The sequence below is a fragment of the Eschscholzia californica genome, unplaced genomic scaffold (genome assembly GCF_041429995.1).
Source record: "Eschscholzia californica isolate CP2 unplaced genomic scaffold, dmEscCali1.0.p SCAF_4, whole genome shotgun sequence".
NCBI lineage: Eukaryota > Viridiplantae > Streptophyta > Magnoliopsida > Ranunculales > Papaveraceae > Eschscholzia > Eschscholzia californica.
Genome location: NW_028238461.1, coordinates 1,941,850 through 1,968,405, shown reverse-complemented (window position 1 = coordinate 1,968,405; position 26,556 = coordinate 1,941,850). Strand labels below are relative to the sequence as shown.

The 26,556-nt window shown below is 36.3% G+C and overlaps 3 protein-coding genes and 1 pseudogene across 6 annotated transcripts; 2 read left to right on the top strand and 2 right to left on the bottom strand.

Annotated features, from left to right (window-relative positions):
- Nucleotides 1-983: 983 nt before the first annotated feature.
- LOC147541407 (casparian strip membrane protein 3-like) lies at nt 984-2,139 on the bottom strand. Its single transcript, XM_086636187.1, has 3 exons — nt 1,731-2,139; nt 1,467-1,590; nt 984-1,345 (listed from the first exon to the last, which is right to left on the bottom strand). The coding sequence occupies exons 1-3, from the start codon at nt 2,042-2,044 to the stop codon at nt 1,130-1,132; spliced, it is 654 nt and encodes a 217-aa protein (XP_086492313.1). The 5' UTR covers nt 2,045-2,139; the 3' UTR covers nt 984-1,129.
- Nucleotides 2,140-3,326: 1,187 nt separating this feature from the next.
- On the top strand, nt 3,327-5,803 carry LOC147541406 (small ribosomal subunit protein uS11z). 2 transcript variants are annotated; one of them, XM_086635038.1, is made up of 6 exons: nt 3,327-3,564; nt 4,085-4,204; nt 4,292-4,337; nt 4,993-5,078; nt 5,228-5,357; nt 5,468-5,803. In XM_086635038.1, the coding sequence occupies exons 1-6, from the start codon at nt 3,562-3,564 to the stop codon at nt 5,533-5,535; spliced, it is 453 nt and encodes a 150-aa protein (XP_086491164.1). In that variant the 5' UTR covers nt 3,327-3,561; the 3' UTR covers nt 5,536-5,803. The 2 variants fall into 2 exon arrangements, with proteins under 2 accessions (XP_086491164.1, XP_086491163.1); XM_086635037.1 differs by having other exon boundaries at nt 3,327-3,617; nt 3,735-4,204.
- Nucleotides 5,804-6,837: 1,034 nt separating this feature from the next.
- Nucleotides 6,838-12,179, bottom strand: LOC147541405 (beta-fructofuranosidase, insoluble isoenzyme 1-like). 2 transcript variants are annotated; one of them, XM_086635963.1, is made up of 7 exons: nt 12,023-12,179; nt 10,743-11,119; nt 8,435-9,291; nt 8,196-8,354; nt 7,850-8,088; nt 7,264-7,354; nt 6,838-7,157 (listed from the first exon to the last, which is right to left on the bottom strand). In XM_086635963.1, exons 2-7 carry the CDS (start codon nt 10,960-10,962, stop codon nt 6,978-6,980), a joined length of 1,746 nt encoding a protein of 581 aa, XP_086492089.1. In that variant the 5' UTR covers nt 10,963-11,119; nt 12,023-12,179; the 3' UTR covers nt 6,838-6,977. The 2 variants fall into 2 exon arrangements, with proteins under 2 accessions (XP_086492089.1, XP_086492090.1); XM_086635964.1 differs by lacking the exon at nt 12,023-12,179 and having other exon boundaries at nt 9,379-11,038.
- Nucleotides 12,180-14,417: 2,238 nt separating this feature from the next.
- LOC147541404 (zinc finger protein CONSTANS-LIKE 4 pseudogene) lies at nt 14,418-16,021 on the top strand (annotated as a pseudogene). The gene is made up of 3 exons (XR_015223059.1): nt 14,418-15,136; nt 15,504-15,617; nt 15,710-16,021. The product of XR_015223059.1 is annotated as a zinc finger protein CONSTANS-LIKE 4 pseudogene (transcript).
- The last annotated feature ends 10,535 nt before the right edge of the window (nt 16,022-26,556 follow it).

Sequence of the window (26,556 nt, the reverse complement as noted above, 5' to 3'; positions counted from 1 at the left end):
AGGAACTGAAAAGACAGAGGATTTTAGTTTAAATTCATTACAACAACCACCTTTTTTTGAGTTGACATTACAACAACCACCTAGAGAGGCAGGCACATTGGCCATATTTGAAACCTAAATAGTGGCCCATTACTTTTACAATTCATAAATTTATCTTCCCCACATAACAACAGTTTTGGGTGCATAAATAGTGGCCCATTGCTACTAATATACCTTAACACAAATGTATGCTTGATTTAATTATTCGACCTTCCGTTAGAAAAAGACACCTATTAAACTTGCCTCTAGCAGGTGGGTTAGTTAGAGTTTGCTTCTTTTTCAAAATCTTTTGTAATAGTTTGGTCTAATCACCCAACGCCCATTTTTTTCACTTCCTCCCACCACTACAATTGTTGGCCAGCCACCACCTCCGCTACCTCCGACCAACAATACTATTTTTTATAAGATCCCCGACTGAAACTATAAGAATTTAATCAAAACTCAATCAACTGAAACGTTAGGATTTCAGTCAAATAATAGGATTTCAGTCGATCCTAGATAGAGATGGTGGTGGTGAGAAGAGGAAGAAGAAGATCTTTTTTTGGTGTGTTTATAGGCGCGCCCCAAAATTCCTCTTGGGGCCTCCGTCTATAGACGCACCCAGTACAACCCAAGAGTTGCCCCTCGGGCACTCTCTCTTCTTCATTTGTTCTTCTTTCTCTCTCTTCAGATAGTAAAAAAACTTAGAGATTTAATCTTGAGATCCTTGAGAGCTTGCATGGTCAGAGACCCTCAGATTGGCCAGTTTGAGACCTTAAGCAAGGTCTCCGATTGACCAGTCCGAGGCCCCAAGCATTGCCTCCGGCTTGTCAGTCCGAGTATGGGGTGGGGGAGGTGTCGGAAATTGACTATGGTCAAACACTTTTAGGGGAGTCCAAGAGAAATGTTGGGTGCGCCTATAGACACACCCTGTTTGGGTGAGGAGTAGCTCAAATATATGTGAATAAGTTAAAAGAGCAAATGGCCAGACTGATTTGATTGCATTTTACTCACAATCCAAACAAACTACAAATTCACCATTCCACCACCCACAACAATCAATTAAGGTAATATTATAAAACAAGTAGATGAAATCATTCTTCGATGTAAACTAACGCTTTCGGAAAACCAAAGCTGAAAGCAGAACCAGAGCTATAAAAATGAGTGAACCAACAAAAGAAGCCACCACCGATCCACTGGTTTGCTTGCAGAACTCATTAAATTGTTGGCATATTTCAACCCAATTAGCTTTTCTGTTTCCAACATGAGCCAAGTACACTATTGCTGCTGCTGCAGCCGATGCTGCAGATGTGAATCCGATCATCACCTGCATTTCATATTATTCAAGTTATATAATGCCTAAAAGAAATATTCATATAAATACGACTGTAGTATTACTAATATTCATATAAAATGTGTGTATATGTATACAAGTTTAAGATACTCACAATATCAATGATTAGTAGAAGTAATCTAGCCCCTACTACGTGCGGGCGAGCGATGCTAACAAGGGAGAATGGAAGAGAAAGGATGAGGTAGCCACAAGCTATCCCATTAGCTACAACGAAAAACCTGCATAATTAACATTACATTCAACATAAGTACTGCTACTTGTGCCACCAAATAAGTGTTTGTTAAACAACTGGCCAGTATTGACCATAAATATATTTTCTATATATAGGGAGACAGAGGAGAGAGAGAGATGTACGTACGTAAGAGCGGGGAGATCGCTAAAATTAGCACGGAAACGGAAGTCATGAGTGAAGAAAGGGAGAGTTTGATCACTAGTTCCCATGGAAATGGTGGCAGAGAGAGTGGTGGCAACGCCAAAGAGTCTTAGTAGGAAATCAAGAATAGCAACACCTCTCTTCCATCCACCAGGATGTTTCATAGCTTTACTAGTAGTAATTACGGTAGCTGCCGGTGTTGCTATACTAGTCTTTCCTTTAGTACCATCATGTGTATTTGTACTAGTACTCTTCTGTTCAGCTGGGACATTTATCACAGTTGCTCCATTGGTTTTCATTTTTGGAACCTTAATGTAGTGAGTGAGAGATGAATATTGTTTTCTTGTTTAGGAGGAAGTTTGAAGCTTTGTTTGATGAAATGCTATGATGGGAGAGGTTCTTCTTATATATTGATGGATATTTTTACAGGAAATTAAATTTTAAAATATTGGGGGGAAGTTTAGTAGTTGTAAAGCTATAGGATTAGGAGGGAGGAGTTGTTATTAACTTGCTCCACTTTGTGCTTTATTATTTTGTGTTTTTGAATTAGTTATGTTATAGTCCTCCTAGCTTATTTTTAATTACAAATAGCAACAACTAATGTTGGAAAATTATTGTTGTGGATTAAAGGATAGTTGTGTCACTTATCACAACTTCACAATGGTATTTGGATAATATAAGGTTATACTCTTTGGTAGGAGACCGACAAAAACTCCAGCGAAAAGACCTTCCCTTCTGAATTACATTTTAATATTTTATGTCCCTCAAAGATTAAAAAAAAAAAAATCATCTTGTCGTTTATTACTTTTATTTTATTTTTTTGTTGTAATCTCTTTGCCTATGGAGGTCTTGCCTCCACCTTTAATCTCTTCTGCAATCTACACTGACTTGCTAATAGAGAATTTGTTTCTATAACTCTACTTATGTTTTATCACGAGCTTTAGTTTGACCTTTGTACTCTATACGAGTCCCGATTTGCTAATAGTGTTCTGCACTGCCCCATGATGATCTGCGTGACACAACCAGTAACACGTAAATTATTCAGAGTTAGTTGGCATTGTGGCGTGTTCCTGCAAAAGAGTAATAGAATTGCTCGCGCTTGCAAAGCAGGGCTTCATGATGTTTGAGAGGGGCTGTGTTTCGGAGGGCTTGATTTATGGTCTGGGAGAGCAGATTTTTTTGTCCACCCCCCCCCCCCCCCCCCCGCACAAGGTTTTGACACTTTCACTCGAAAATCACTTATAATTAGTCCCCGATAAGTGCAATATAAGTCTTCTTCTACTCCTATGACCACTTTAATTTTAACCTACTTGCATGGGTAGTTAGAAACTTCATGTTACTTCTAGGGTTTCATCTCGAAGAGAGTAGCTTAGTCCTACGATGCACGACACCCCTAGTCTGCTTGTTCATAGTATAAGCGCTCTAACCATATAGTTTAGGCATTGCGTTTGATCACACTTAGTCAACTTGTTTTGACCAAGTCTTGGATGAGAAACAAATTGCCTTTAACAAGTCCGGACATTGCATATAGTATATAACCTATACGCGACAGTTCAACAAAAAAAAAAAAAACTTATACGTGACTGTCCAAGGGGCAAGTAGAAATACCAATTAAGATAGGGGCATCTTTAAATAAGCATCTGTGTTAGGGGGTAAGTTCAAAACCCTAGTACAATTTTCCCAAACCCTAAGCATTCCCTCTATAAAACCGAAAGCGAAAATATTTTCCTCTTTATCGCTGCATAAGTTCAGTCACGCGCAGGAGGGAGGAGCTCTAAAACCCTAGGTCCTTCATTTTCATCTACCCGAAGCCACCATGGTAAGCAATCGAATCTCTATACTTGGCGTTCTAAATCCAATGACGATCACCATGTTTGTTCAAATCCAGTTAGAATATCTCAATGCCTTTTTGCCTAAGTTATATTTAGTTAAGATGAACACGATTTCTTCACTCTAATTTTTATTTCTGAAAGTTTTTTCATCATCTAGTTTTTTTTGTTTATCTCGATCTCTGTATAGTCACTCCATTAAAACTTCCTCAGAGCTTACGTTTAGTCACAATAATGGCGGACTACTCTTCTAGACGATGTTCATTTTTCTTACCTTATAAATTGTTCATAGAGTATAACCTTATATTATAGATTATTGACATGATCGAAGCGTTTTTTGTTAAATCACTACTAAATATCATAGGAAACAAGTTCTTTAAACATTCAACTGCTGAATTTCATGCTTGATTGCTTATATATATATTATAGTAAAGTTACTACTGATGTATCATCAGTGTTCCCCATAGTTGTACTATTTCTCTTATAATGGTATTTGTGAAAAATGAGCAGTCGAAGAGAAAGGTCAGAGAACCCAAGGAAGAAGCAATCTCAATTAAACCTAATGTGAAGGACGGGGAAATCGTTTTTGGTGTTGCTCACATTTTTGCATCGTTCAATGACACATTTATTGTAAGTAGTCCCGCTTTTCATGTAATTTTCAGACCTTGAATTGTTGTAGCTTGTTATAATCTGTTTTTATCCTATTTGATTTGGCAGCATGTGACTGATTTATCTGGAAGAGAAACTTTGGTTCGCGTTACTGGTATATATCATACATTTTATTCTTATCAGTTTCTGCTTTTATTGTTATTTGTTAGGTTGCTTGTTTTGGAGATACATCGTATTGATGTTGTTAGGTTAATAACAGAAGTTGATCTTACTGTCTGTTTATTCTGAGTATCTAAACCATCCTATGTTAATGATTTCCCACCGAGCCAAACCGAGTTGATTGACTTGACCGAGCTTCCACTAAATATGTGCACACATATATTTTTATAATATATACCTACGTCTGAGTGTGTCAATATATTTATGTACTTCCCAAGGTGTATGTATATATATATATATATATATATATATATATATATATATATATATAGGCTACAAACTCTACTCAAAGAACTGTGATTGAACTTCATTGATTAGTAGTTCATACATAACATCACACCTTGGGGGTTAAGCATTTGACCAGTTTGAACTAGCTCCTTCCCTATTTGATCCCTGAGTTACTCTTCATTCGCGTGCAATGAGGGATCCAAACTACTTGCTTCTGCATTGAACACTTAACCTGTGAAGTTTATGAATAAAGTATTAGACCGATAAAGAAATTTTATATTCTGTAGAATAGTTCATTGTTTCTATCCATGCTAGGCTAAACTATGTTTTTTAAGTTGCTCTCTATCTCTTATCTTTTACAGGTGGGATGAAGGTCAAAGCTGATAGGGACGAGTCCTCACCTTATGCAGCCATGGGTGCAGCCTTTGATGTTGCTACCCGATGCAAGGTATACATTTCAGTCTAAATTCTTGATGTCCAAGTTATAAAGTTCTTGCCATCTTGTACTTTGTTGCAGCAATACAATTAATAAATGTTTCAAGTTTGAACAATTCTTCAACTTTTTCTTTTCTTTTTTTTCATCTCAATTTCATGCAGCAACTTGGTGTTAATGCGCTGCATATCAAACTTCGTGCTACTGGAGGCAACAAGACTAAGACCCCAGGTCCAGGTGCTCAAGCTGCACTTAGAGCCCTTGCTCGTAACGACATGAAAATTGGTAGAATTGGTAAGAAGATCGACTTCATGCAATTTAACCCCAAAAGTTTAACTGCTTCTAGTGCAATAACTCAACAACTGTAGCGTACTAATTCCTGATCCATGGTTTTATATTTACAGAGGATGTGACACCGATTCCTACAGACAGCACTCGCCGAAAGGGTGGAAGAAGAGGAAGAAGGTTGTAAGTTTGGCAGATTTTATTCAGAACTAGCTCTTTGGCATATATGGGTTTGTGGCTCGAACTCGAGTTTTGGGATCTTTTTGAAGTTGTTTTAAGAAATACTCTTATTAGTTTACTTTTTGTGGGCTGATGACAACAACATAGCTGAGACTATTGTTTTGAACTGATACATCAACTTAATTCTAGTGAGACCAACACTTCTTTAATTTTGGGTGGTGCTGTAAGTTTGAAATTTCTAATTGCTATATGCATCCTTTTGATGTTATTATCAATGGTGGTGGTTCTAAATTTAATTTGTTGCACACGCATCTATTAAAATTAAACTTTCGAAAACAGTTTTGGTTTAGTTAGTTTAAGGTAAAAAAATGCATTCTTTGCACGTAACTTGCCACCACTTATCATCTCTCTATCCTTTGCCGGAAGAGAGAGAGGAAGAGCCAAAGAGAATGAGGTGGGGGTGTGGTGGTCAGAGCTGGTTCAAGAGGAGAGGAAGGTTTGGATAAAAATGTCCTATGCAATCGCAAATTCGCAATTTGCTGGGGACCATTATAGGAGTGGAAAAGGATTGGTGATGGAGGTTTGGGGAAACACAAAAGGAAAATGAAAAAACAGATTTTACTCAATTTCCTTAGAAGTTCAACCAAAAAAAAAGGTGGCCTTGAAGAATTTTTACTACCTAAATTTTCACCTTGATGCTCCTACAGGTCAGGTCTGCACATCTGATATTTGTTCCTTCATCCGTCTAGGCTTATAAGAAACTGCTCCACCACCTCCGTATTTGACCTGGATAGATTTTTTCTCAAGTCCTGTGGTCGCATCTTACTTTCTAATGATCAAGATCTAGGCTGTCTGGCGAGTTTCACACGACACGAATTGTTAGGAGACGCTAGTGCAACTAGAACACAACACCTTATACATCGGGTTGTAGGCAGGTTTCCCCTTGATTGGAGAAGACGAGTCTTTAGTTATTTCTATCATCTAAGAAGGTTTTACGTGTAGGTTTCTTTCTCTTCATCCGAAGTCTGGAGTTTGAAAAGCTTACATGTTATTACATACGTTTGTAGTCGAGTACTATGAGTTGTGGCATTTATCTCGAAATTCGTAGACCCATTTAGATCTTGGCCTCTTGGGCATGCCTTCTACCTAATACGTCGACGAAATAATGAAGTGGCATGATTCTAAGCCAGATATATGATGTTTGACATTTTATAAGAGTATCATGATTGAAATTACAAGTCCACCATATGACTTCAAAGAATAACTCTTAGTGAGTGAAATATAGAGTTGGATAAAACTTTAAGGCATATTAGGTGAAAAGTTTTAATTAAAGATAAATGTATTATATTTTAAGATGACAAATACTAAAATGCTTCCAAAAAGATAAACTAAAACATGATAACTTACTAAAACAAAACAAGTTCTAAAAATAAATAGATGAATCTAAAGTTAATTCATGATGGGTTTCTTCATTGTCCATGCTTTCAAATCAACAATCTCAACCGTCTCGCTGCCGTTGTTAAACGCATACAAATGAGCTTCTTTTCCCACTGCCAGTGTTGGATAAACTCTCGACAGAATGACTGTCTTTCCACCAGCACCAAAACTTTCCACCACTGAATTATCGATCTGCAAACATAATCAAATCCAACAAAATGGAATTAATCCCGTTATACGGTAAAGTAAATTAAGTTATCGGGAAACTCGACCCATGGAATGAAAATTAGGTACGTACCAAACTCCTTAGAGAAATCATCCCACTACTCAAATCAACATCAACAAATCCACCATAGGAAGGCTTGTAAAGATTTGAAGTCAAAGAAGACCTGTTTTTATAGTAATATAAAAAACGAGAAGTAACAAAATTTCAGTTAGTTATATGAAGTTTCAAGAGATAAGAGTAAATGACTATCGAAATGTAATGCCCCAAATCACTTGGGAGGAACATTTGGAGGCTAGATTACAAGTAGAAGCTTAAGACTAGTAAGAGTCGAGGTCTTCAGAAAGCCTTCGCCAAAAACAAGACTATGTACCCATTGGCGCTAGGTTCAAGATGGTTACAAATGCATGTTATCAGAGTCGATAACAACTCATCTATAAGTGTGGGGAACTGGGGATGTGATAGTCCCACATCTCTAGGGTACGTGTTTGGAGCTTAGGCTATAGGAGCAAGCTCACGTTTAATAAGTTTCGAGGTCTTCTGTATGGACTTAAAAAGGCTTCATGAGGAACAAAACATGAACTCTTTGGACTTAGGCCTAGACGTAAGAAGTGGATGATTTGGCTTGGGTTGTCACAATAAAGTAGGATCGGAAACGAACCTGATACCACCAGAGCACATAAGCACTACATGCTTCTCTTTAGCTTTGAAAACTCTGAAGAAAACTGCTGTATATTCCTCTAAATCTTTAGAAGCCAATGTGAATAATCCAAAGGGCCCAACTCCACCTTCAACACTAGCATCCTTCTTACCACAGAGTTGCTCCGCGTCTACCCAACTAGGATTGAACGGCTCTGCCTTTTCTAAACTTGGCAATTTGAATGTAACTTCAACATCAGCCTGCCAAAAGTTGAAGTTTTGCAGTTAAAAAAGAAGGTTCAAGAACAGGCCGAGTCAGACGTAACAAGTCAGACTAAACAAACAATCTGAATCTGAAGTAAGGATACCTGTGCAGATGTTACTCCTTTAACTTCAAAATGACTTCCTTTTTTTAAAGGTAAATTAGTCATGTGAACTTTCTTTGTTCTTAGAGTTTGGACTTCTTTGATTGGCCATTGCATTAGTTGTTTTCCATTTTCAGCCAACCACAAAGTTCTTGGAATCGCCTGCGAAAAGATATCAAGAAATTAAACTATGTCAAGAAACACAAAACCATGATAATCCAGACATTCAAGCAAATGCTAACCTGAATACCCGCCCAGCCTTTAGCAACATCATCAGAAGTTGTATCGGATTCGTTTGCCCATCCCAATAAAATTCTTCTGTTTTTGGATTGATCGAAGAATGTCTTAGAAGCATAAAAGTTTCCATAGTCATACCTTAGCCCGGTTGAGTCATCGGCTGAAGTTTTATCAGGAATATACCGATCTTTGTCGGTATCATAATGACCGACCGTGTAGTATTCGAACCTTGTCCGATCTAGGCTCACCTTTAAAACATGTTTAACTCCGTCTCCATTCACCGATGTGTCTAAACCTTTCTTTTCTTTCAATGAAACAGGGAAAAAGTCTGGACATTCCCACATACCAGTGTTTGGTGAAGAATGCAATGGGTGTTGGGCTTTAGTCCATTTTATGAAATCTTTACTTCTATATAACAATGTCATCCCTCTTTGTCTTCTCTTGTTCCCTATTATAATTCTCCATCTCCCATCTTTGCCTTTCCATGCTGTTGTTGGATCACGAAACGAACTCGCGTTTATGCCATTGTATGGTACAATTACCGGATTGAAAGCGGGTTTTACCCATTCTTTAAGATACGGGTCCGATAAGTCTTTGGGTACTGCAAGGTTTTGGACTTGACGATTCTGTTGATCAATGCCGGTGTAGAGTATAGCTGGTTTGTTGCCTGGGAGGATTGTGGCAGAGCCGGACCAGCACCCATTGATATCAAAGGGATCAGTCGGGACAATTGCAGGAGCAAGAGGGAACCAATTGATGAGATCTTTTGAAACAGAATGGGCCCATACAATGTTGCCCCATACAGCACCTTTTGGGTTGTATTGGTAGAAAAGATGGTAGATGCCTTTGTAGTACAATGGGCCTGTTACATATTTTTTAGTATAGAATATTAGAATGATGGAAACTCATAATTCAAATGAAGATAAGATTTAAGATTTGACTGACTTACCATTTGGATCTGTTGTTTGTTGCAGAGATTTGAATGCCATTCATGGAAGAAAGCAAATGTCAGATACCATTAAAGTTATGAATAATTAAAAAGTTATTCAACAATGACAAGAACAATAAAGATAGTGTAAGCTTTGTTTCAATGCCCATTTAACCAATTCAAGCACACATGCTAACATCCCTCTTCTTCTTCCACTACCACCACCACCACCACCCCCACCACCACCGCAACCATCTCTATTCTCTACCCTCACCGTGTGCTAAGAGACGAGGAGAGAGGGACCAAAAGATCGTATTGCATTTTTAGGTTCCTCAATAAAGTTTCCACAAACATATAATAGTCAAGCACGTCTCCACAGAAATTTACTATATACGAAAAAGATATTATCCGTGTAATGATACTTAGTTATTTACGAGATTCTTATTTTGTCTGTGTGGAATTATTCGCAGATGCTGAGTACAATATTACTTATGAAAAGTATGATACTCGACTGATTGTCTGATCTCATGTGACCGTAATGACACGGCAGACGACCTAATTGACTTGCAAGCTGTTACTCAGAAGTCATCTACAACAATACAAAAATGGTCCATGACTTCCTAACTGAGTGTCAATAAAATCAGAATTTATATAAAAATTAGGTTATACATAAAGACTTTTTTGTTGAGTTAGTTGTTTTTTAGTACCTATAAATTAATTGAAATGGCAATTACTCTAAATTTCAAATATCACGGCAGATCTAAAAGATAGAAAAGAAAAAGAATGTTACTAAAGTCACGTGTAACCCACGTGAGATCATATCATTCAGAGGACAACCAAAAAAAAAAACTTGATCCTAACCGTACATCACATGTGACCAACTAGGAATATTCGAGAGTTTGTTGGTCCTTAAGGATAGCTAGTCAACTTTCAACAAAAGAGGGCTAGTCAACTTGATGGGTGCACCGCAAAAAACGTCTAGATGGGAGTTATGGTCCATTGGTAGGTTTAGAGGAAGAATAATCCCACAACCCGATATCCGGGTCGAAAGACGACTGAATCTCGGTCAAGTGAAGTGGTCGAGATAGATAGATTCAGAAAGAGAAAGTGAAAAACTCTTATCTTTCTCTCTAAATTGAGATTCGGTCAGGAGATTGGTTGGGCATAACATCAAGCTAACCTATAGATTTATGTTCAATAAGGGTGGAGGATCAAGGACCTAGATTTCGAAACAACAGTGATCGGAAAAGTAGACCAAAATCTGACTGAAATCTGACGTAGACAAACATATTCCGTTGGGCCAAATTTGGGCCTTATTTTGGAATAGCTATCATCATTAATTAAAAACTAAACACGAAGAATAAAGAAAGGGATTAATTAGGTACCGTTAATCCAGTTATGAGGAGGTTGAAAGTGATAAGCGGTTCTAAGAAGTTGGGTGACATTGGTTGCCTTGACACTTTGGAGCTCTGGTAAGATTCTATGGAATGCTTCAACTTCTCTCACTAGATTCAAACAAAATAACATCAAAATAAAACATAATAATAATATTCTTGTATGAGTATGAGGAGGATTATTATGCCTTGTTTCCTTCTTCATCATCATATCTCCACCAATGAGAGAAAAAAAAGTAGAGAGAGAGAGAAAGAAAAAAGGAGATGGTTTGACGATGAACAAAACTTCGCAGTCTGTGGGTGCGGGGGTATTTAAAGAAGAAATTAAGAAAGTAGAGAGAGTCTTTAAATAGTTAAAGAGTTAATTCCTATATGGCCCCCTACTTTGTGACCAGCTTCCTTTATGACCCCCTACTTTGTGACCAGCTTCTTTTATGACTCCCTTTTTTTCGTAAATTCAAATATGGCCCCCTATTTTCATGGAAATGTCCTAACTACCCTTCTTTTAAATCTTTTTTCAAAATAAAATCAAAAAAACAAACATAATTCCACCTCACTTCCCTCTCCACCACTTATCTCTCTCCACCTCACCTCTCTTCCCAAATCATCTTTCTCTCTCTCCAACTCACCTCTCTCTCTCTCCAACTCACCTCTCTCTCTCTCTCTCCACCTCACCTCTCTCTCTCTCTCTCTCCACCTCACTCTATCTTCTCCGATGAAGGTCGCCGGCCGGCGACCTTCAACCTAAAAAAAAAATATTTTTTTTTTACTCTCATCTCCCTCTCTAAAAACTCCGGCGAAGGGGGTTCCCTTCGCCGGAGTACGGGTCTGTTGAAGAACATACCCGGAGTTCGCCAGAGTTTTTAGAGAGAGAGATGAGAGTAAAAAAAAAGAAATTTTTTTTTTAGGTTGAAGGTCGTCGGCCGGAAAATTTTCCGGCCGGCGACCTTCATCGGAGAAGATAGAGTGAGGTGGAGAGAGAGAGAGAGGTGAGGTGGAGAGAGAAAAATGTGAGTTGGAGAGAGAGAAAGATGATTTGGGAAGAGAGGTGAGGTGGAGAGAGATAAGTGGTGGAGAGGGAAGTGAGGTGGAATTATGTTTGTTTTTTTGATTTTATTTTGAAAAAAGATTTAAAGGAAGGGTAGTTACGACATTTCCATGAAAATAGGGGTCATATTTGAATTTACGGAAAAAAGGGGGCCATAAATGAAGCTGGTCACAAAGTAGGGGGCCATATAGGAATTAACCCATAGTTAAATTCATGAATTTACTTTTTTGACTTGGGAAAAGCCAATACTTTTAATAATTTCATCTGTATAAGAAGACTCTAAATAATAATAATAATAATGAGATATATCTTAGTTGTTGGATAGAAATACGACTGAATGGTGTTTTAGATAGACATGACAATCAAAAATAGATCTGATTGATAGAGATGAGGGAAAACCCACAAAATCAGGGGGAGAAAAATATTTTTGTTGGGAAAATATAACTTTGAAAACAATTTCTAGATGGCCCCGTAACATTAACATATAGTCTGATTGCCCTCCACTTTTGTCTGTTATAGACACTTGCCCCGTAACGTCAAGTAAAATGTTTTTTTTTTGTTCTTTTCGCCGTTGGAGAGAAAAGTCAGTTATAGACGCTTGTCCTTCGTTTCCAAACATTTATTTCCGCTCATTTTCATTTTTCTCTCGTTAGAACAACCGTCGATGAACGCCCAGTCTGATCTTCTATCGACTTTCAATATTTGATTTTTGTTAATAATCTTATTTTTTTTCTTCTCTCTTTTACGATGGCCACCACCAATCATATCTCTTTCTCTAAGATTCCCTAGATTGGGGTTCTAAAACAACAACTTGAGGTTTGTTGAAAATTGAATCCTTTTTCGTTCGAACAGAAGTTCTAGATTTGAGGTTTTAGACTATAAAATCAAATTTGAGATATTCTAATAAGGGAGAAAGATGATGGTGGTGGTTGTGAACAAGACAGGAAGAAGATAATACATTAAGTTGAAAGTCTCGGTCTTCTCCCGACATCTTTTTTCAACAATAAGAAGAGAAAAAGGACACTCGAGCATATTTTGGAAGACATAACAAAAGGAGACAAAAAAATACTAGTGACCGTTAAGTCTGACTACAAAATTATGAGGAGTTGGGAAGGCAGATTGAGAACCAACTAAACAAGTTGGTCATGTAAGGGGGACCATTTGAGAATTAACACAAAAATAAATGAAAAGTTCATTTATAGCTTATAAAATAGGTTACATATTTATCTATTAAAAAACAATCTTCTGTTGGACGTATATCCAAATCTAAATATGTATCCGGTAACGTGCCCATACACATACTTCAATCAGTATAACTGCTGAGCACAAAATTATTTCCACAAAAACAAATTGACCATTAAATTAGAGAACCAACAAAAATTAGTGATAACCTAATGGTTATACGTCGTGAGAAAATCCTAAATATAAGTCAATGGTTGAAAATTAATAATTAGAAAAAAAGACGTGAGAAAATCCTCTTGGATTTGCAAAACTCTAAATTTTAACCAACAATTTTTTATTGGAGTGATAAGAAATTTAGTCTTCCACTCCAGAGATCAAGAATTTGAGGCACGCTAACCATCCAAAAAAGAAAATGTTATACCAGTATTTTGAATAAGAAAAAAATTGCCCAACTAAATACACAGTAACATCCTTCAACAACAAAAAAAAAAAAAAGAAATTATACACCGTAACATGCACACCCATGTTGCATAAAAAGTCAAATGTTATATTAAGTTGGTTGAAACTTTGAAATGTTTGGATTGATCTAGCTTTATATAAATACTTTTCTTTTTTGTAGTTTTCTTGCCAATTACCTTAATCTCCCGGCGGAGTCTTAGCAAGTATTTTCTTGTTGAAATGTCTTAGCAGTTAGCAAGTTGGGTCAATGGGTTGCCACAATTCTATATCCATGACCGGAGAGATAGACTAGTCGACAAAGTGTTTATAATGGAGATATGACAAAATCCAAGTTTTTCTCCTAAGAGAATGCTTAATATTGTAGTATTACACTATTGTTTCATAAATGATTTGGACTTGCTTTAATTCAGTGTTGGAGACACCACAAACCCGATATTCAGGTCTAACAAATAAAAATGATATCCTTGAGTAAATTGACGATTCATAAACTTTTGACAAGAGCATAAAGCATAATAGATAATTAATTATTAATTAAATAAATTAGAGTTAATTCCTATATGGTCCCCTACTTTGTGACCAGCTTCCTTTATGCCCCCTTTTTTTCGTAAATTCAAATATGACCCCCTTTTTTTTTGATGTAATTGTCCTAACTATCCTCCCTTTAAATCTTTTTTCAAAATTAAAAATAAAAATAAAATTATAATTCCACCTCATTTCCTCTCCACCACACATCTCTCTCCATGTCAACTCTCTATTTCCACATCACCTCTCTCTCCAACTCACCCCTCTCTCTCTCCAACTCACCCCTCTCTCTCTCCAACTCACCTTCATCTTCTCCGATTAAAGTCGCCGGCCGGAGATTTTTCCGGCCGGCGACTTCCCAAAAAAGAAAATTCTCTCATCTCTCTCTCTCTCTAAAAATCTTTGATCAACTTCATTTTCAAGATGAAGATAAAGATATGGAAGACTTTATTACACGTCTCAACAGTTTCACAAAGAAAAAAAGAAGAGAGAGAAAGTAGAGAGAGAAAGTGGGAAGAAAAAAATGGTGAGGGAAGAAGAGAAGTGCAGAAAAGGAGGAGGAGGAGGATGGAGTATCTCAGCAAAAGCCTGTGATTCATGTAAATCGGCATCAGCTTTACTATTCTGCCGAGCTGACTCAGCTTTTCTGTGTATTTCTTGCGATTCAAATATTCATACAGCTAATAAATTAGCTTCTCGCCATGAACGAGTTTGGATGTGTGAAGTTTGTGAACAAGCACCAGCTTCATTTACTTGTAAAGCTGATGTTGCTTCACTTTGTGTTACTTGTGATCGTGATATTCATTCTGCTAATCCATTAGCTCGTCGTCATGAACGATTTCCTGTTGTTCCTTTTTATGAATCGGCCGTTTTAGCTTTCAAATCTGGTTCTAATAAATCTTCTGTTAATTTCTTAGTTCCTGATCATCATCATCATCATCTTCTTGTTAAAGATGATTTTAATGAAGATGAAGAAATTGAAGCTGCTTCTTGGTTACTTCAAAACCCTAATAATAATAAATTATTAATTGACTCATCCGAAACAGGAGGAATAATTGGTGGTGGTGGTGTTGGAGAAACTCCAGATCTGATGAAATCAACTGGTGATTATAATGATTTCTTTTCTGATATTGATCCTTATCTTGATCTTGATTTTGCTCCTCCTGTTCTTAATGTGAGAATAGTCCCACATGGGAGAATGGGTAACTAGCACCCAAAAATATAAAGAATAGGTCCTCTCCACTCATTGCCAATTGGTTTTGAGTTGGATGACCACAAACTTAACATGGTATCAGAGCTAGGCCCACACGTGATAGGCTTAAAAGCCACACGTGCTCCACGTCACCTGTAAAGAAAAAAAACACACGTGTTAGGCTCAAAAGAACGCCACACGTGAGGGGGCGTGTGAGAATAGTCCCACATGGGAGAATGGGTAACTAGCACCCAAAAATATAAAGAATAGGTCATCTCCACTCATTGCCAATTGGTTTTGAGTTGGATGGCCACAAACTTAACACTTAATTCCAAATTTCAAAATTGCTATGTTTCATCAAATTTCTTCAGAGACTAATAATAATAATAATAACTGTATCGAGTTTGATTTCTCCAGATCTAAACCTTCTTACAGTTATAACACTCAATCTCTTAGTCAAAGTGTAAGTAATTTCCAGATCGATCTCAAAATTTGTTAAATTTCGATTTTAAAAAGTTAGTAATACTAATTTTGGATTTTGATTTTGAGTTTCAGGTTTCATCTTCTTCTTTAGATGTTGGAGTTGTACCAGATGGTGGAAACTGTAATTCAATGGCGGATATATCAAATCCATTTGTGACGAACTTTAATTCGGCGGTAGCGAATAATGGAAATCAGCAAGTAACACAATTGTCTAGTTTAGACAGAGAAGCTAGGGTTTTAAGATACAGAGAGAAAAGGAAGAACAAAAAATTTGAGAAAACAATTCGTTATGCATCAAGGAAAGCTTATGCTGAAACAAGACCAAGAATTAAAGGTAGATTTGCTAAACGAACTGAACTTGAAAATGAAGTTGATCAAAGATGAATGATATGAGGGGTGAGTTGTAGAGAGAGATGAGGTGGAGAGAGAGAGAGAGACGGGTGAGGTGGAAATAAGTTTTTTTAAATGTTTTAAATTTAGAATTAAGAAGGGTAGTTAGGACAATTACATCAAAAAAGGGGGCCATATTTGAATTTACGAAAAAAGGGGGCCATAAAGGAAGCTGGTCACAAAGTAGGGGGCCATATAGGAATTAACTCAATAAATTATTCTAAACTTTTATCAACCACCACACTGACTAGTTGACTCATCATGGTCAATTTAGCAATGTTGCTGACAACCTATGCCCATGGCCTGATTAAATGGGTAATGCCCCAAAAATGACCTAGTCGAGAACAGAGACTGACCTAAATTTCACCCATATAAGATACACCAAAATTAGGAAAATTCCAATTTAATAACATAATAATGAACCAAATACTAAGAGCATCTCCAATGGGACACTCAATCTCTAACACTTAGAGTGCCACATAGACTTTTTGGAGTTTTTGTTAAAAAATCATCTCCAATGGAACACTTTATTAGACACTCTAATATGAGGTGGACACATTTATTGTAGAGTGTCTAGAGAGAGAAACTCTAAAATGAGAGTGTCTACTTGAGACACTCTAAGTGTTACTTTTAAATTTCAACCAATAAAAAATCTTGCTTTTCAACTACTTTTTATCAATTGAATTGAAGAAGGACATGTGTATTAAGTATAGACACTTTAGAGATCTCCATTGGAGACCAACAAAAATTAGAGTGTCTCTATATTGACATTTTGGAAAGAGAATCTCTATTGGCCCTTGACAACTAGGACTTTTAGAGTGTTTGTTAGAGTGTCCCATTGGAGATGCTCTAATATTCTTCCAATCGCATAATCCTAACTAAGAGTGGAAAAATTGACATAGAGAGGGAGTGGAAATCATGGGCAACAGAAAATTATTTTTCATATCAAAAGCTTAAGACTTTTTTTTTTTTGTTAAGTCTTTCTAGTGATATCCAATTTGAAATGATTATTATTAAACTTATACACTAAATAACATCATCTAAAAATAAAATATTTTCAATTGATTATATGTAAGTTTATACATCAAGATTCCAACTGTAATCTATCTATTTCAACAACAAAAAAAACTGTAATCTATCTAATTAGGAGTTTATATGCGTCAGATAAAAACCCTAAGGCCAGCGCTTTGGGGAAAGCAAAATAGTTTCCGTGGTGTGAAGACTTGGTCAAAAGTTGGTCAATTTTGTAAGTTGTTAGAGGGAAAAATAAAAAACCCCCACCTCACCTCTCTCTCTCTCTCCACCTCATCTTCTCTCTCTCCCTACCATTCTCTCTCTCTTCTCCGATTAGGTCGCCGGCCGGAAAATTTTTCGACCGGCGACCTAATCGGAGAAGAGGGAGAGAGAATGGTAGGGAGAGAGAAGATGAGGTGGAGAGAGAGAGAGAGGTGAGGTGGAGGGAGGTGAGGTGAGGTGGAGATAAATGGACTGTTAGAGCATCTTCTACTACTTTTTGACGTAGGAAGTATTAAATCCAATCCCATGGGTGTAGAAATCTAGGATTTGCTGGATGTAGAAATCATAGATGTAGGTATCTCATTTTCTAACTTATTCAAACTTCTCAAAAAAAAAAAAAAAAAAAAAAAATTATTCAAACTTATTTTATGTTTACTAAGATAGTGATTGGGCACCCACTTTTTAACTCAGAGGAGGTATCTAATCCAATCTCATGGATGTAGTAGAAATCTAGGATTTGCTGGTTGATCATCTAGACAACTTTTCATTTTCTCAATCAAAATGCTTGCTTCCACTTTTGCATATCTTTTACTTTTACTATTAGGCAAACTTTTCCTTCACCAAAATGGAAATGTAAAAAATCGGGTGAAAATATCTGAAATTCTAAATTTTTTTTCTCAATTAAAACCGGAAGTCCCATTATAGCTTTGATTTACCCTAAAATTTTACCAAACATGAAACCCTGAAATTCAAAGTAGAAAATTGACCTAATAACTCTATCTCATCTGGTAACAAAGGAAGTATCATAGTCAACTGTCAATCTCGTACCTCAGACATCACTTCACCTGCATCTGAATCTGGATCTGGATCTGAATCTGAAGAGCAAGACGAAGACGTAAACCCGGTGCGAGTTCCCGTAACCGAAACCTCCACAACTTGAGGAGGATGTGTGCCATCATCAGACTTAAAACCATAATCGATCAATTTTCGCTCCAAGTTAGATAGTACCACACCCAAAAAAGATAGTTCAAATTGAGTGTTAATTGTGACTAACTTTTCAGATTCATGCATAATTCTAAGCCTCAATTTTTCCACTTTCTCACTTAATCCTATACCATCTAGATAACATGACTTCTCCAATTGTCTTTCGTTATTACGTATATTTATTATCAATCCAATCATATCTGTTTTTGAACTTGTTCTTGGAGAAACAGAATTTTGACAACTATCTATTATTCTTAGAGCTGAATTTGGAGATCGTCTTGTCTTCTGATCTTCATCAATTAGAATTTTACTTTTACCTTTATCTTTACTCTGGATCTGAGACTGATCTTGATTCTCTGTTTGATCTCGATTCTGGGTCTCTGTCTGATCTTGAATCTGGGTCTGAGGCTGATCTTGAATCTGGGTCTGAGGCTGATCTTGAATCTGGGTCTGAGGCTGATCCTGATTGTGGGTTTTCATTTTCAGTCGAACCCTAAGTGGTAGTCGATAATCAATTTGAATTTTATCTTTAGTCTGGGTCTGAGGCTGATCTTGCTTGTGGATTTGATTTTGATTAAAAACCCTAGTTGATGGTCGATCAGGAGGAGGCATCATCATCAAAACATCAACCGTTTGAGTACTACCAGCCAGAAATCCACAATCACACAACTTTCGATTATAATCCGATAATATCTTATCTGAGAAAGATAAATCGAATTTAGTATCAAAAGTTACTGAATTATTAGATTCATGAATAACCTTCAATCTCAATAAATCCACTGTATCATTTAGATTCACATTATCTATATAAAATCTTCTCCCTGATTTGTTTGGTATAGTTATCAATATTCGAATCTTATCAGATGATGAAGAAAGATTTTGTTCATCAAGAGGTGGTGGTGAAAAGGATATTTTACCGTCATCATCAAGTTCATAATCTTGATCTTGTTCTTGATTTGGATCTCGATCTGTATGTAATATAAGAATAACACGAGAACCATGGTGGAGATGGTAAAATTCGACATCCATGTAATCTTCCATAAACAAGCCAGCACTGGTGTATAATTCTTGTTGAAAGATTGGGTACTTGAGAATATCAAAAATCTTGTTTTTGATCAGAAAAATTGATTCTGTTAATCTTACTGAAATTCGAAATTGCTTCCCATCATTTGTTACAATGATCAATTCCATTACTACTCTGTTTCTCTCACTAGATTTTCTTTCTCTGTTTCTCTCACTAGTTCCTCTGTAAAACCCTGATTTCTCCCCCTACGGTTTAATAGAATGTCTTCCAACTTCCATAACTAATAAAATATCCACCAACTAGGGTTCCTATTTAACTACGGAGTAAATCTCTCTTTCTCTCTCTCTCTCTCTATAACCGTTTCCTCTCTTTCTCTCTCTATAACGGTTTTCTTTCTCTGTTTCTCTCTCTCTATTGATTAGTTTTCCTCTGTAAAACCCTGATTCCTCCCCACAATATATAGGAACTTAATAAATTAACCGTTTAATCAAACGGTAATGGCCACCAACTGACTTAACTACCAAATCTATCTCTATAACGGTTTTAACTAACTTATTTGATTCTCGGTTTTAACCCAACCCAAAAGGAGGACCTAGTCGAGACTAACCTAGATTTCATCCATAATAAGATACTAGATTAGAATGAGGAAACTCCAATTTAATAACAGGAGTCCTAATAATAATGGACCAAACAAATACTAGTACTAATATTCTTCCACAAGTATCCTATGAATTTGAAAAGATTATTCATCATATTCTCTTATAAAAGCAACATAAATCAAAGATGGTACCATTGAAGAGCCCTAATTCAAACACCATATTTAACAATAACAAAATCATAACCTAATAACTCTTTAACTATATAATAATCAAAATACTAAAAATTTGTGAATCTTGATCAATTTCATAAATAAACCGTTTTTCATTCCGTTCGAGAAAACCCCATTTCCCCTTACACCATGATTATCATATTATATGGTTTGACCTTATCTTTCTACAATAGAAGTCTTACCCATTATTTTATTTTATTTTTTTGATGAGAATCTTATACATTATTTAGTTAGTCAGACAAAAACAAAACATCACTTAAATGTATGTAACTATATTTTCTAAGTTAGATTTCATATTTGGCGTGGAGAAGAAAAAAAACATACCACCTTAATTATTATACTAGTTCTTTGATCATTAAAACTTGTAAAAAAGATTTTGTAGACAAGGAAAAAAATATAAATCCAAATAATAAAACCCAATGAACATGTTAGCTATGGTTTTAGACCTCTAAAGAAACCTCTAAAAAGTAGTACTATATAAAAGAAAGACAATAAATTCAAAAAAAAAAAAAAAAAAAATCACAATAGAAAGATAAAAAATAAATAAATAAAATAGACCTATTAACCATATCTATCTTGAATGATCAAAAATGTAAATCTTAATTTCCTTACCTTCCATAACATTAGCTTTTCAATATGAGAACAATCTTCATCCGTTACTTCCAATTTGCAAATTGTTATTGATGAAATACAATAGGATTAAGAGATCAAATAGATTATCTCATTGCATTTCATCAATACCAATCTGCAAATTGGAAATCCTCTGTAGCCAAAATACTACAAAGATCAAATAGTTTTTCTTTTTTCCTATGAAAACCTCCTTTGTTTTTCTCTCTAACTAGTAGTAGTCTTGTGAAACAAACATAGAGAACATGAATATTGTATTTATAGAGTAGGAGTTTCTAAAATAGTAATATTCCAACTTCCCAATGGGAGTTTCTAATCCCTTAAATTAAGGGTCACGCAAAATTAGAAACTTTCTAATTTTGAAACCCTCAAAATCTTCTTCTCACGTGGCCCTTTTCTAATTTTGAATCCTTCACACCCAGGATTTATCCCACGTAAGTACTTGCATTGGTTTAGCCCACAACAAGATGTAATATGTATTAAGTACTTAATTTCTTATGTAATTCTACTTTAGTCCCCCAACTGTAATAGGGTTAAAGTAAGTGGTTACCTTTGTTCAAAACGGGGTACGAAATAAGGAAAACATAGTGCAATTGCACTTAATCCATTATGCCTTGCGAAAAAACAACAATACCCGCGAACCACATATCCCTCTATAAATACGAATTTTATGGTCTACCGACTTCTTTATTTATCATTTTGAACCCCACGACATTCTTGGATGCAAGTTTCATCCGTTTAAAAACCCAAAACCATAACTAGTAAATAATTAATCCAATACCATGATTTCAATTCTTTTTCGATTTGTGGTAGAAGTGTATTTGCCAACTCAAAATTGGATATAAATAGAGAGTTGAAATTGAGTTCTATCCCACTTAGGGCAATTTGAATCTGGATAGGAGAGTTCTGGGCAGGTAGGAAGTCAAGTGTTAAAGATATGTCCCAGCTCACCCTTTGAAATTCTCTAATTGTTAGGACACTACAATTCAAGACACGCCTAACGTTTAAGAAAAGTGGTTGTCCAAGTGGAAATTTATGCACACCATTGAAGTAGGTTTATTAGATTCCCATCTCCCTCAACACTTGCTTGTGAAAGTATTGACCTAAACTCCAAATTTTGGAAGTCTCACATTCGATTTTCAAAAAATTGGAATCAATCGTTGTTGAATTTGAGCTATAAAAGGTATAAATAATAAGTTTGTCACCCTTAGACCATTTATTTCGTTAGACTTTATGCCAGTAGTCTAGTTGCGCTTTAGGTCCATTAGTTTCAAGGTGGGTTTTCTTTGTGGAGTATCATATTTTCATTACTATAATAGAATAAATTATCAAAACTTTCAAGGTTTTTGTTTGTATAATAGATTTTTAATATTCATGAAGGATAGAAAGACCATCTTTCATAAAAGAGAATATGATTTTTTTTTTTTTTTTTTTTTTTTTTTAAGACACATGGGATGGGAGAACATTAGCTGCCACCAAATGGGCACGTGCATTTTCCACGCGAGGTACAGCCATAAACTTTTTCCACTGAAGTTGCGCCACCTGTGCTTCAATCTCAGCCATAATAACACTAGCCCTCCATGGAACCATATCTCCACCGTTGATTGTTGCCTGTATAATGACTTGGGAATCCCCTATAAATATAGCTTTTCTAAACCCTAAATCATTTATCATCTTGGAGGCCATTAACAAAGCTTGCGCCTCACTTTCCAACGCCGACTTAGGGTTGATAGTTTTTCCCTCTTGAGCCAACACCTCCCCAGCATAATCTTGAACTACCACTCCAACCGAAGCTCCCCGAGAACAGTATGCTCCGTCGAAGTAGACCATATAAGCATCTGTCGGAATCTCTTCAACCACTGGCTCTACTTGTTGCCCCAACTCTAGTATCAGATTTGGATTAGATCGGTCTCCCTGCATTTCCTTTAGGCTTAATCGTTCTTGTTATTATGCTTGGGTTATGGACCTGCTTGTGTTGGAAATGGAACTCGTTTCTTGCTTTCCAGAAATTCCAAAGAAGGTAAAGAAAAAATTTTGATCTATTTTCGTTTTCCTTTCTACTTATAATCAAGCTCCTAATCAAATCTTCTGGATTTTGCATATATTGGTGTTGTTCATGTCTTTGAGCTTGATTCCACATGTCCTTGAACTTTTCACAAGACCCAAATAGGTGGTTTGATGTTTCTTCTTCCTGGTTACACAACCTGCATGTGGGCGATATTTGTCCATTCCTTTTTGCTATGCTATTCAACACAGGTAAACCCTTGTTCACCAATCTCCATATGAAATGTAACACTTTAGGTTCAATACCTTCCATTTTCCACAACTTTGACCATGGGAAATCTGCTGATGCTCTTGAGCTAGGATGAGAAGGGGAAATCTCTTTAAAAAAAGATTTAGAAGTAAAAGCTCCAGTACTCGTTGGTAACCATAATAGTCTGTCCAGTATATTGTACCGAGAGATATTGATATCCAGTATTGCGTCTACCGTCTGTAGAGAGAAGTGTCTTTGAATAATTTCGACTTTCCATGTGCATGTATTCGCATCAATTAAATCTGACACCCAGCAAACATTTGCAGGGAGTGGTTCAATGATTTCCGGCACAAAGTTTGGTAGATCTGGGAGCCATGGATCCGAAACGATTTGCAGTGTAGACCCATCTCCAACTTGCCAACAACATTGCCCACGAAGCTTTTCCTTCACCTCCATTAACGCGTTCCAGAGTGGGGTAGCATCAGGATTCTTACTTTCATTCCAAAATGTACCTATTTTGTAATATTTAGCAGAAATGATACGTGCCCATATAGAATTAGGTTGGACCAACAGTCTCCAGGCTAGCTTAGCCACCAGCGAGTGGTTGACCCTCCCGAGGTGTCTAATCCCTACTCCACCCAGTTCCTTTGGTTTTTGAAGGATCTCCCATGGGAGGAAGTGCAATTTTCTGCCTTCCTCGTCGTGGTTCCACCAAAAGTCTCTTTCTAATTTTTCTAATTTGTTTATTGTACCAATAGGAAGGAGTGAAAGACCCATAAAATACGTGCAAATTGGACTTAATGCGGCTTTAATTAGTGTGGTCCGACTTGCCTGAGAAATGAATTTTCTTTTCCACCCCGTCAACCTTGATTGAAATTTTTGTACCAAAAAATCATAGGATTGAATTCTCGAGTTTGGTTTCAAGATCAGAGACCCCAAGTACTTCACTGAGTTGACCATGATAGGGGCTCTTAATTGATTCACAAAAGCCTCCTTGGTTGCCATCTGGACACCCCTACTAAAATATATAGACGACTTGTTGAAATTAACAGATTGACCCGAAAAACCCGAATAGCATTCCATAATACTCTGTAAAGCTTGTAAGTTTTTCAAAGTAGCCTCTCCCATTACTATGAGATCATCTGCAAATAATAGATGTGATATCCTGGGAGCTCGATTATTGACTCTGTATCCTGTGAACAGTGATTCCCTTTCGAATTTATCAAATAGTAGGGATAGAGATTGCGACACTAGAATGAACAAATATGGAGAGAGAATATGATTATATTATCAAAACCAGCATAAAATTTATATAATTTTTTGCAAAACAATCATGATGCTTGGTGACAAGCTAAGCTCTATTGCAAGAGAAGCAACATAGTATAACATTTTGATGCAAACAATCCAATGAATTTTGCGAAGAGATTATCGAGTTTCTTTAAAATGCACTAGTTGATGTTGAATGATTTCTCCTAAACTTGAGACTTTCCACTTCGTGCATATGATGAAGCTATCATGCATCAAGATGAAAATTCGTCTAAGGGAACTATAAAATTCTAGGGTTACATTTGCAACAGGGGGCCTATAGAATTCCTAACTCAATCTAGCTAGCATAAAATTTGTGTGTCATTCCCATTCTTTTAACCTATTCAATAACAAAAACACAACCCAAAAAAGTACTCAAAGAAACAACAGTGCAATGTCATTTTCAAACAAACCCCAGAAAGTATTAGAAATGAAACCAAGAGATTGTATTACTTGTTTTCGATGTATTAAAGACGACCTACTTACATCCTGAGTTGACAAGAATCACCATTAAAAAGTGAACTACTAAAAGAAATTCGAACCGGAAGAAAAAACCGGAAGAAAAAAACAAAACAGAACAGTTTTTGAAAGTGACAACCCTTGGATGATTTTCAGTTACTTTAAATCTCCCTGAGTGAATGGATGCTCCAATTTAGCAGTGTTGTTGGAAGAACAGAGACTGACCTAGATGTCATGCATAATAAGAGATAGATTAGAATCAGGAAAATTCCAATTTACTAACATAATAATAAGAGAATGGACCAAATATACTAAGATAGATTTCATCTTATTCTTATAAACAACATTGCTTTATTCAAAATCATTAAACAAGATCCAAACGTACCAAATTCCAACAGAGATCCGGTTATTTCATTAACCTTCGACTTTCTAGCCCCCACTTATCCGAGGCTAACTCGTCTTTGTTTCTAACAACTGTATACTCAGGTTTATATTCTTCGTTCAGAGCAACGACCATGCAGTGACGGATTTCTTCCAGTTTAGGGGGACTTATCGAAGATTTTAGTTAGACAATCTTGAGCTGTACTACCAGATGGGACTTGTAGTATCACATCGGTCAAGCCAGTAAGATCTCGAGCTCTTGCAAAGAACATTAACTTTTATCACAATATAAGAATTGCTATTTGCTTTCTCTCCATCATCCATTGTTGGGACCTCCTCCTGCCTACATACATATAATCATCAATGTACTACTGCAAAATCATCCTAGAAAACGAAGAAAAATGGGTTGTTGTTGTTCACAAAATCCGTGAGAACTCTAGTAAATAATGACTCCTAAAATGTCAATGAACCCAAGTTCAAAAAAGAATTAAGCAAGACAAGGGGCGGGTTTTCTCAAATTTTGATTGCAAACATTAGAACCTAACGAACTCGAAAGAATCGAAGAGATTATTATACATAAGAACTGAAATTTGTTCCGATCCATCGGAATCGCCTTTTGTGTTGGGTACACTGCTTGCTTGTGGATACTCAATCTCCATGATTGATATCCTCCATGCCAAACAGAAAAATTCGAACACGAAAACACCAAACCCTTTAAATTCCAAAAGAGAATAGTTCATAAATCAAGCTGAATTAAACCTCCTTGGTTAAAAATAAAAGTTATAAATAATGATTGAGCATTTTGAACATATTAAAACTCAACAAATTGAAGGGATTGATTACTAATTACCGTTAATCCAGACAGCTTTTAGGAGGTTAAAACTCATCTACATTGGTTGGCTTGATAGTTTGAAGCTCTGGTAAGATCCTATGGAATGCTTCAACAACAACTACTTCATTTTCTCTAGTTTGATTCGAGCGGGAAGAGTCCGAGCGAAAACATTAGAATTCACTCATTCTTATTTAGATTTGAGCAAATTAGGTGTAAAGAAGTAGTAGCAGTACATATTAAGACTCATGTACCATTAAGCCCTAAATTAGGATAAACCAAACCCAAATGGTCACCATAACCAAATGTCGTAACCCTAAACTTCTTCCAGACTCAACATAATGAATCCCAGTTTATTGGGTTTCAAAGCTGCATGCACCTAATACAAACCCATAAAACCCACATTTGACATAATCAACGTCTAAAAACCCTAAAAAATCAAAACAAAATCCGATCGGAACCCTAGTTTCATGCATTACGACATTTTCTGTTAAAGACTTTTTAGATCTAAATGACCATGTAGATATAAACATAAACACTATCATTAAAACCGAACCATGAAATAGGTCTTTCATTTAATCTAAAATCTAGTCTAATATGA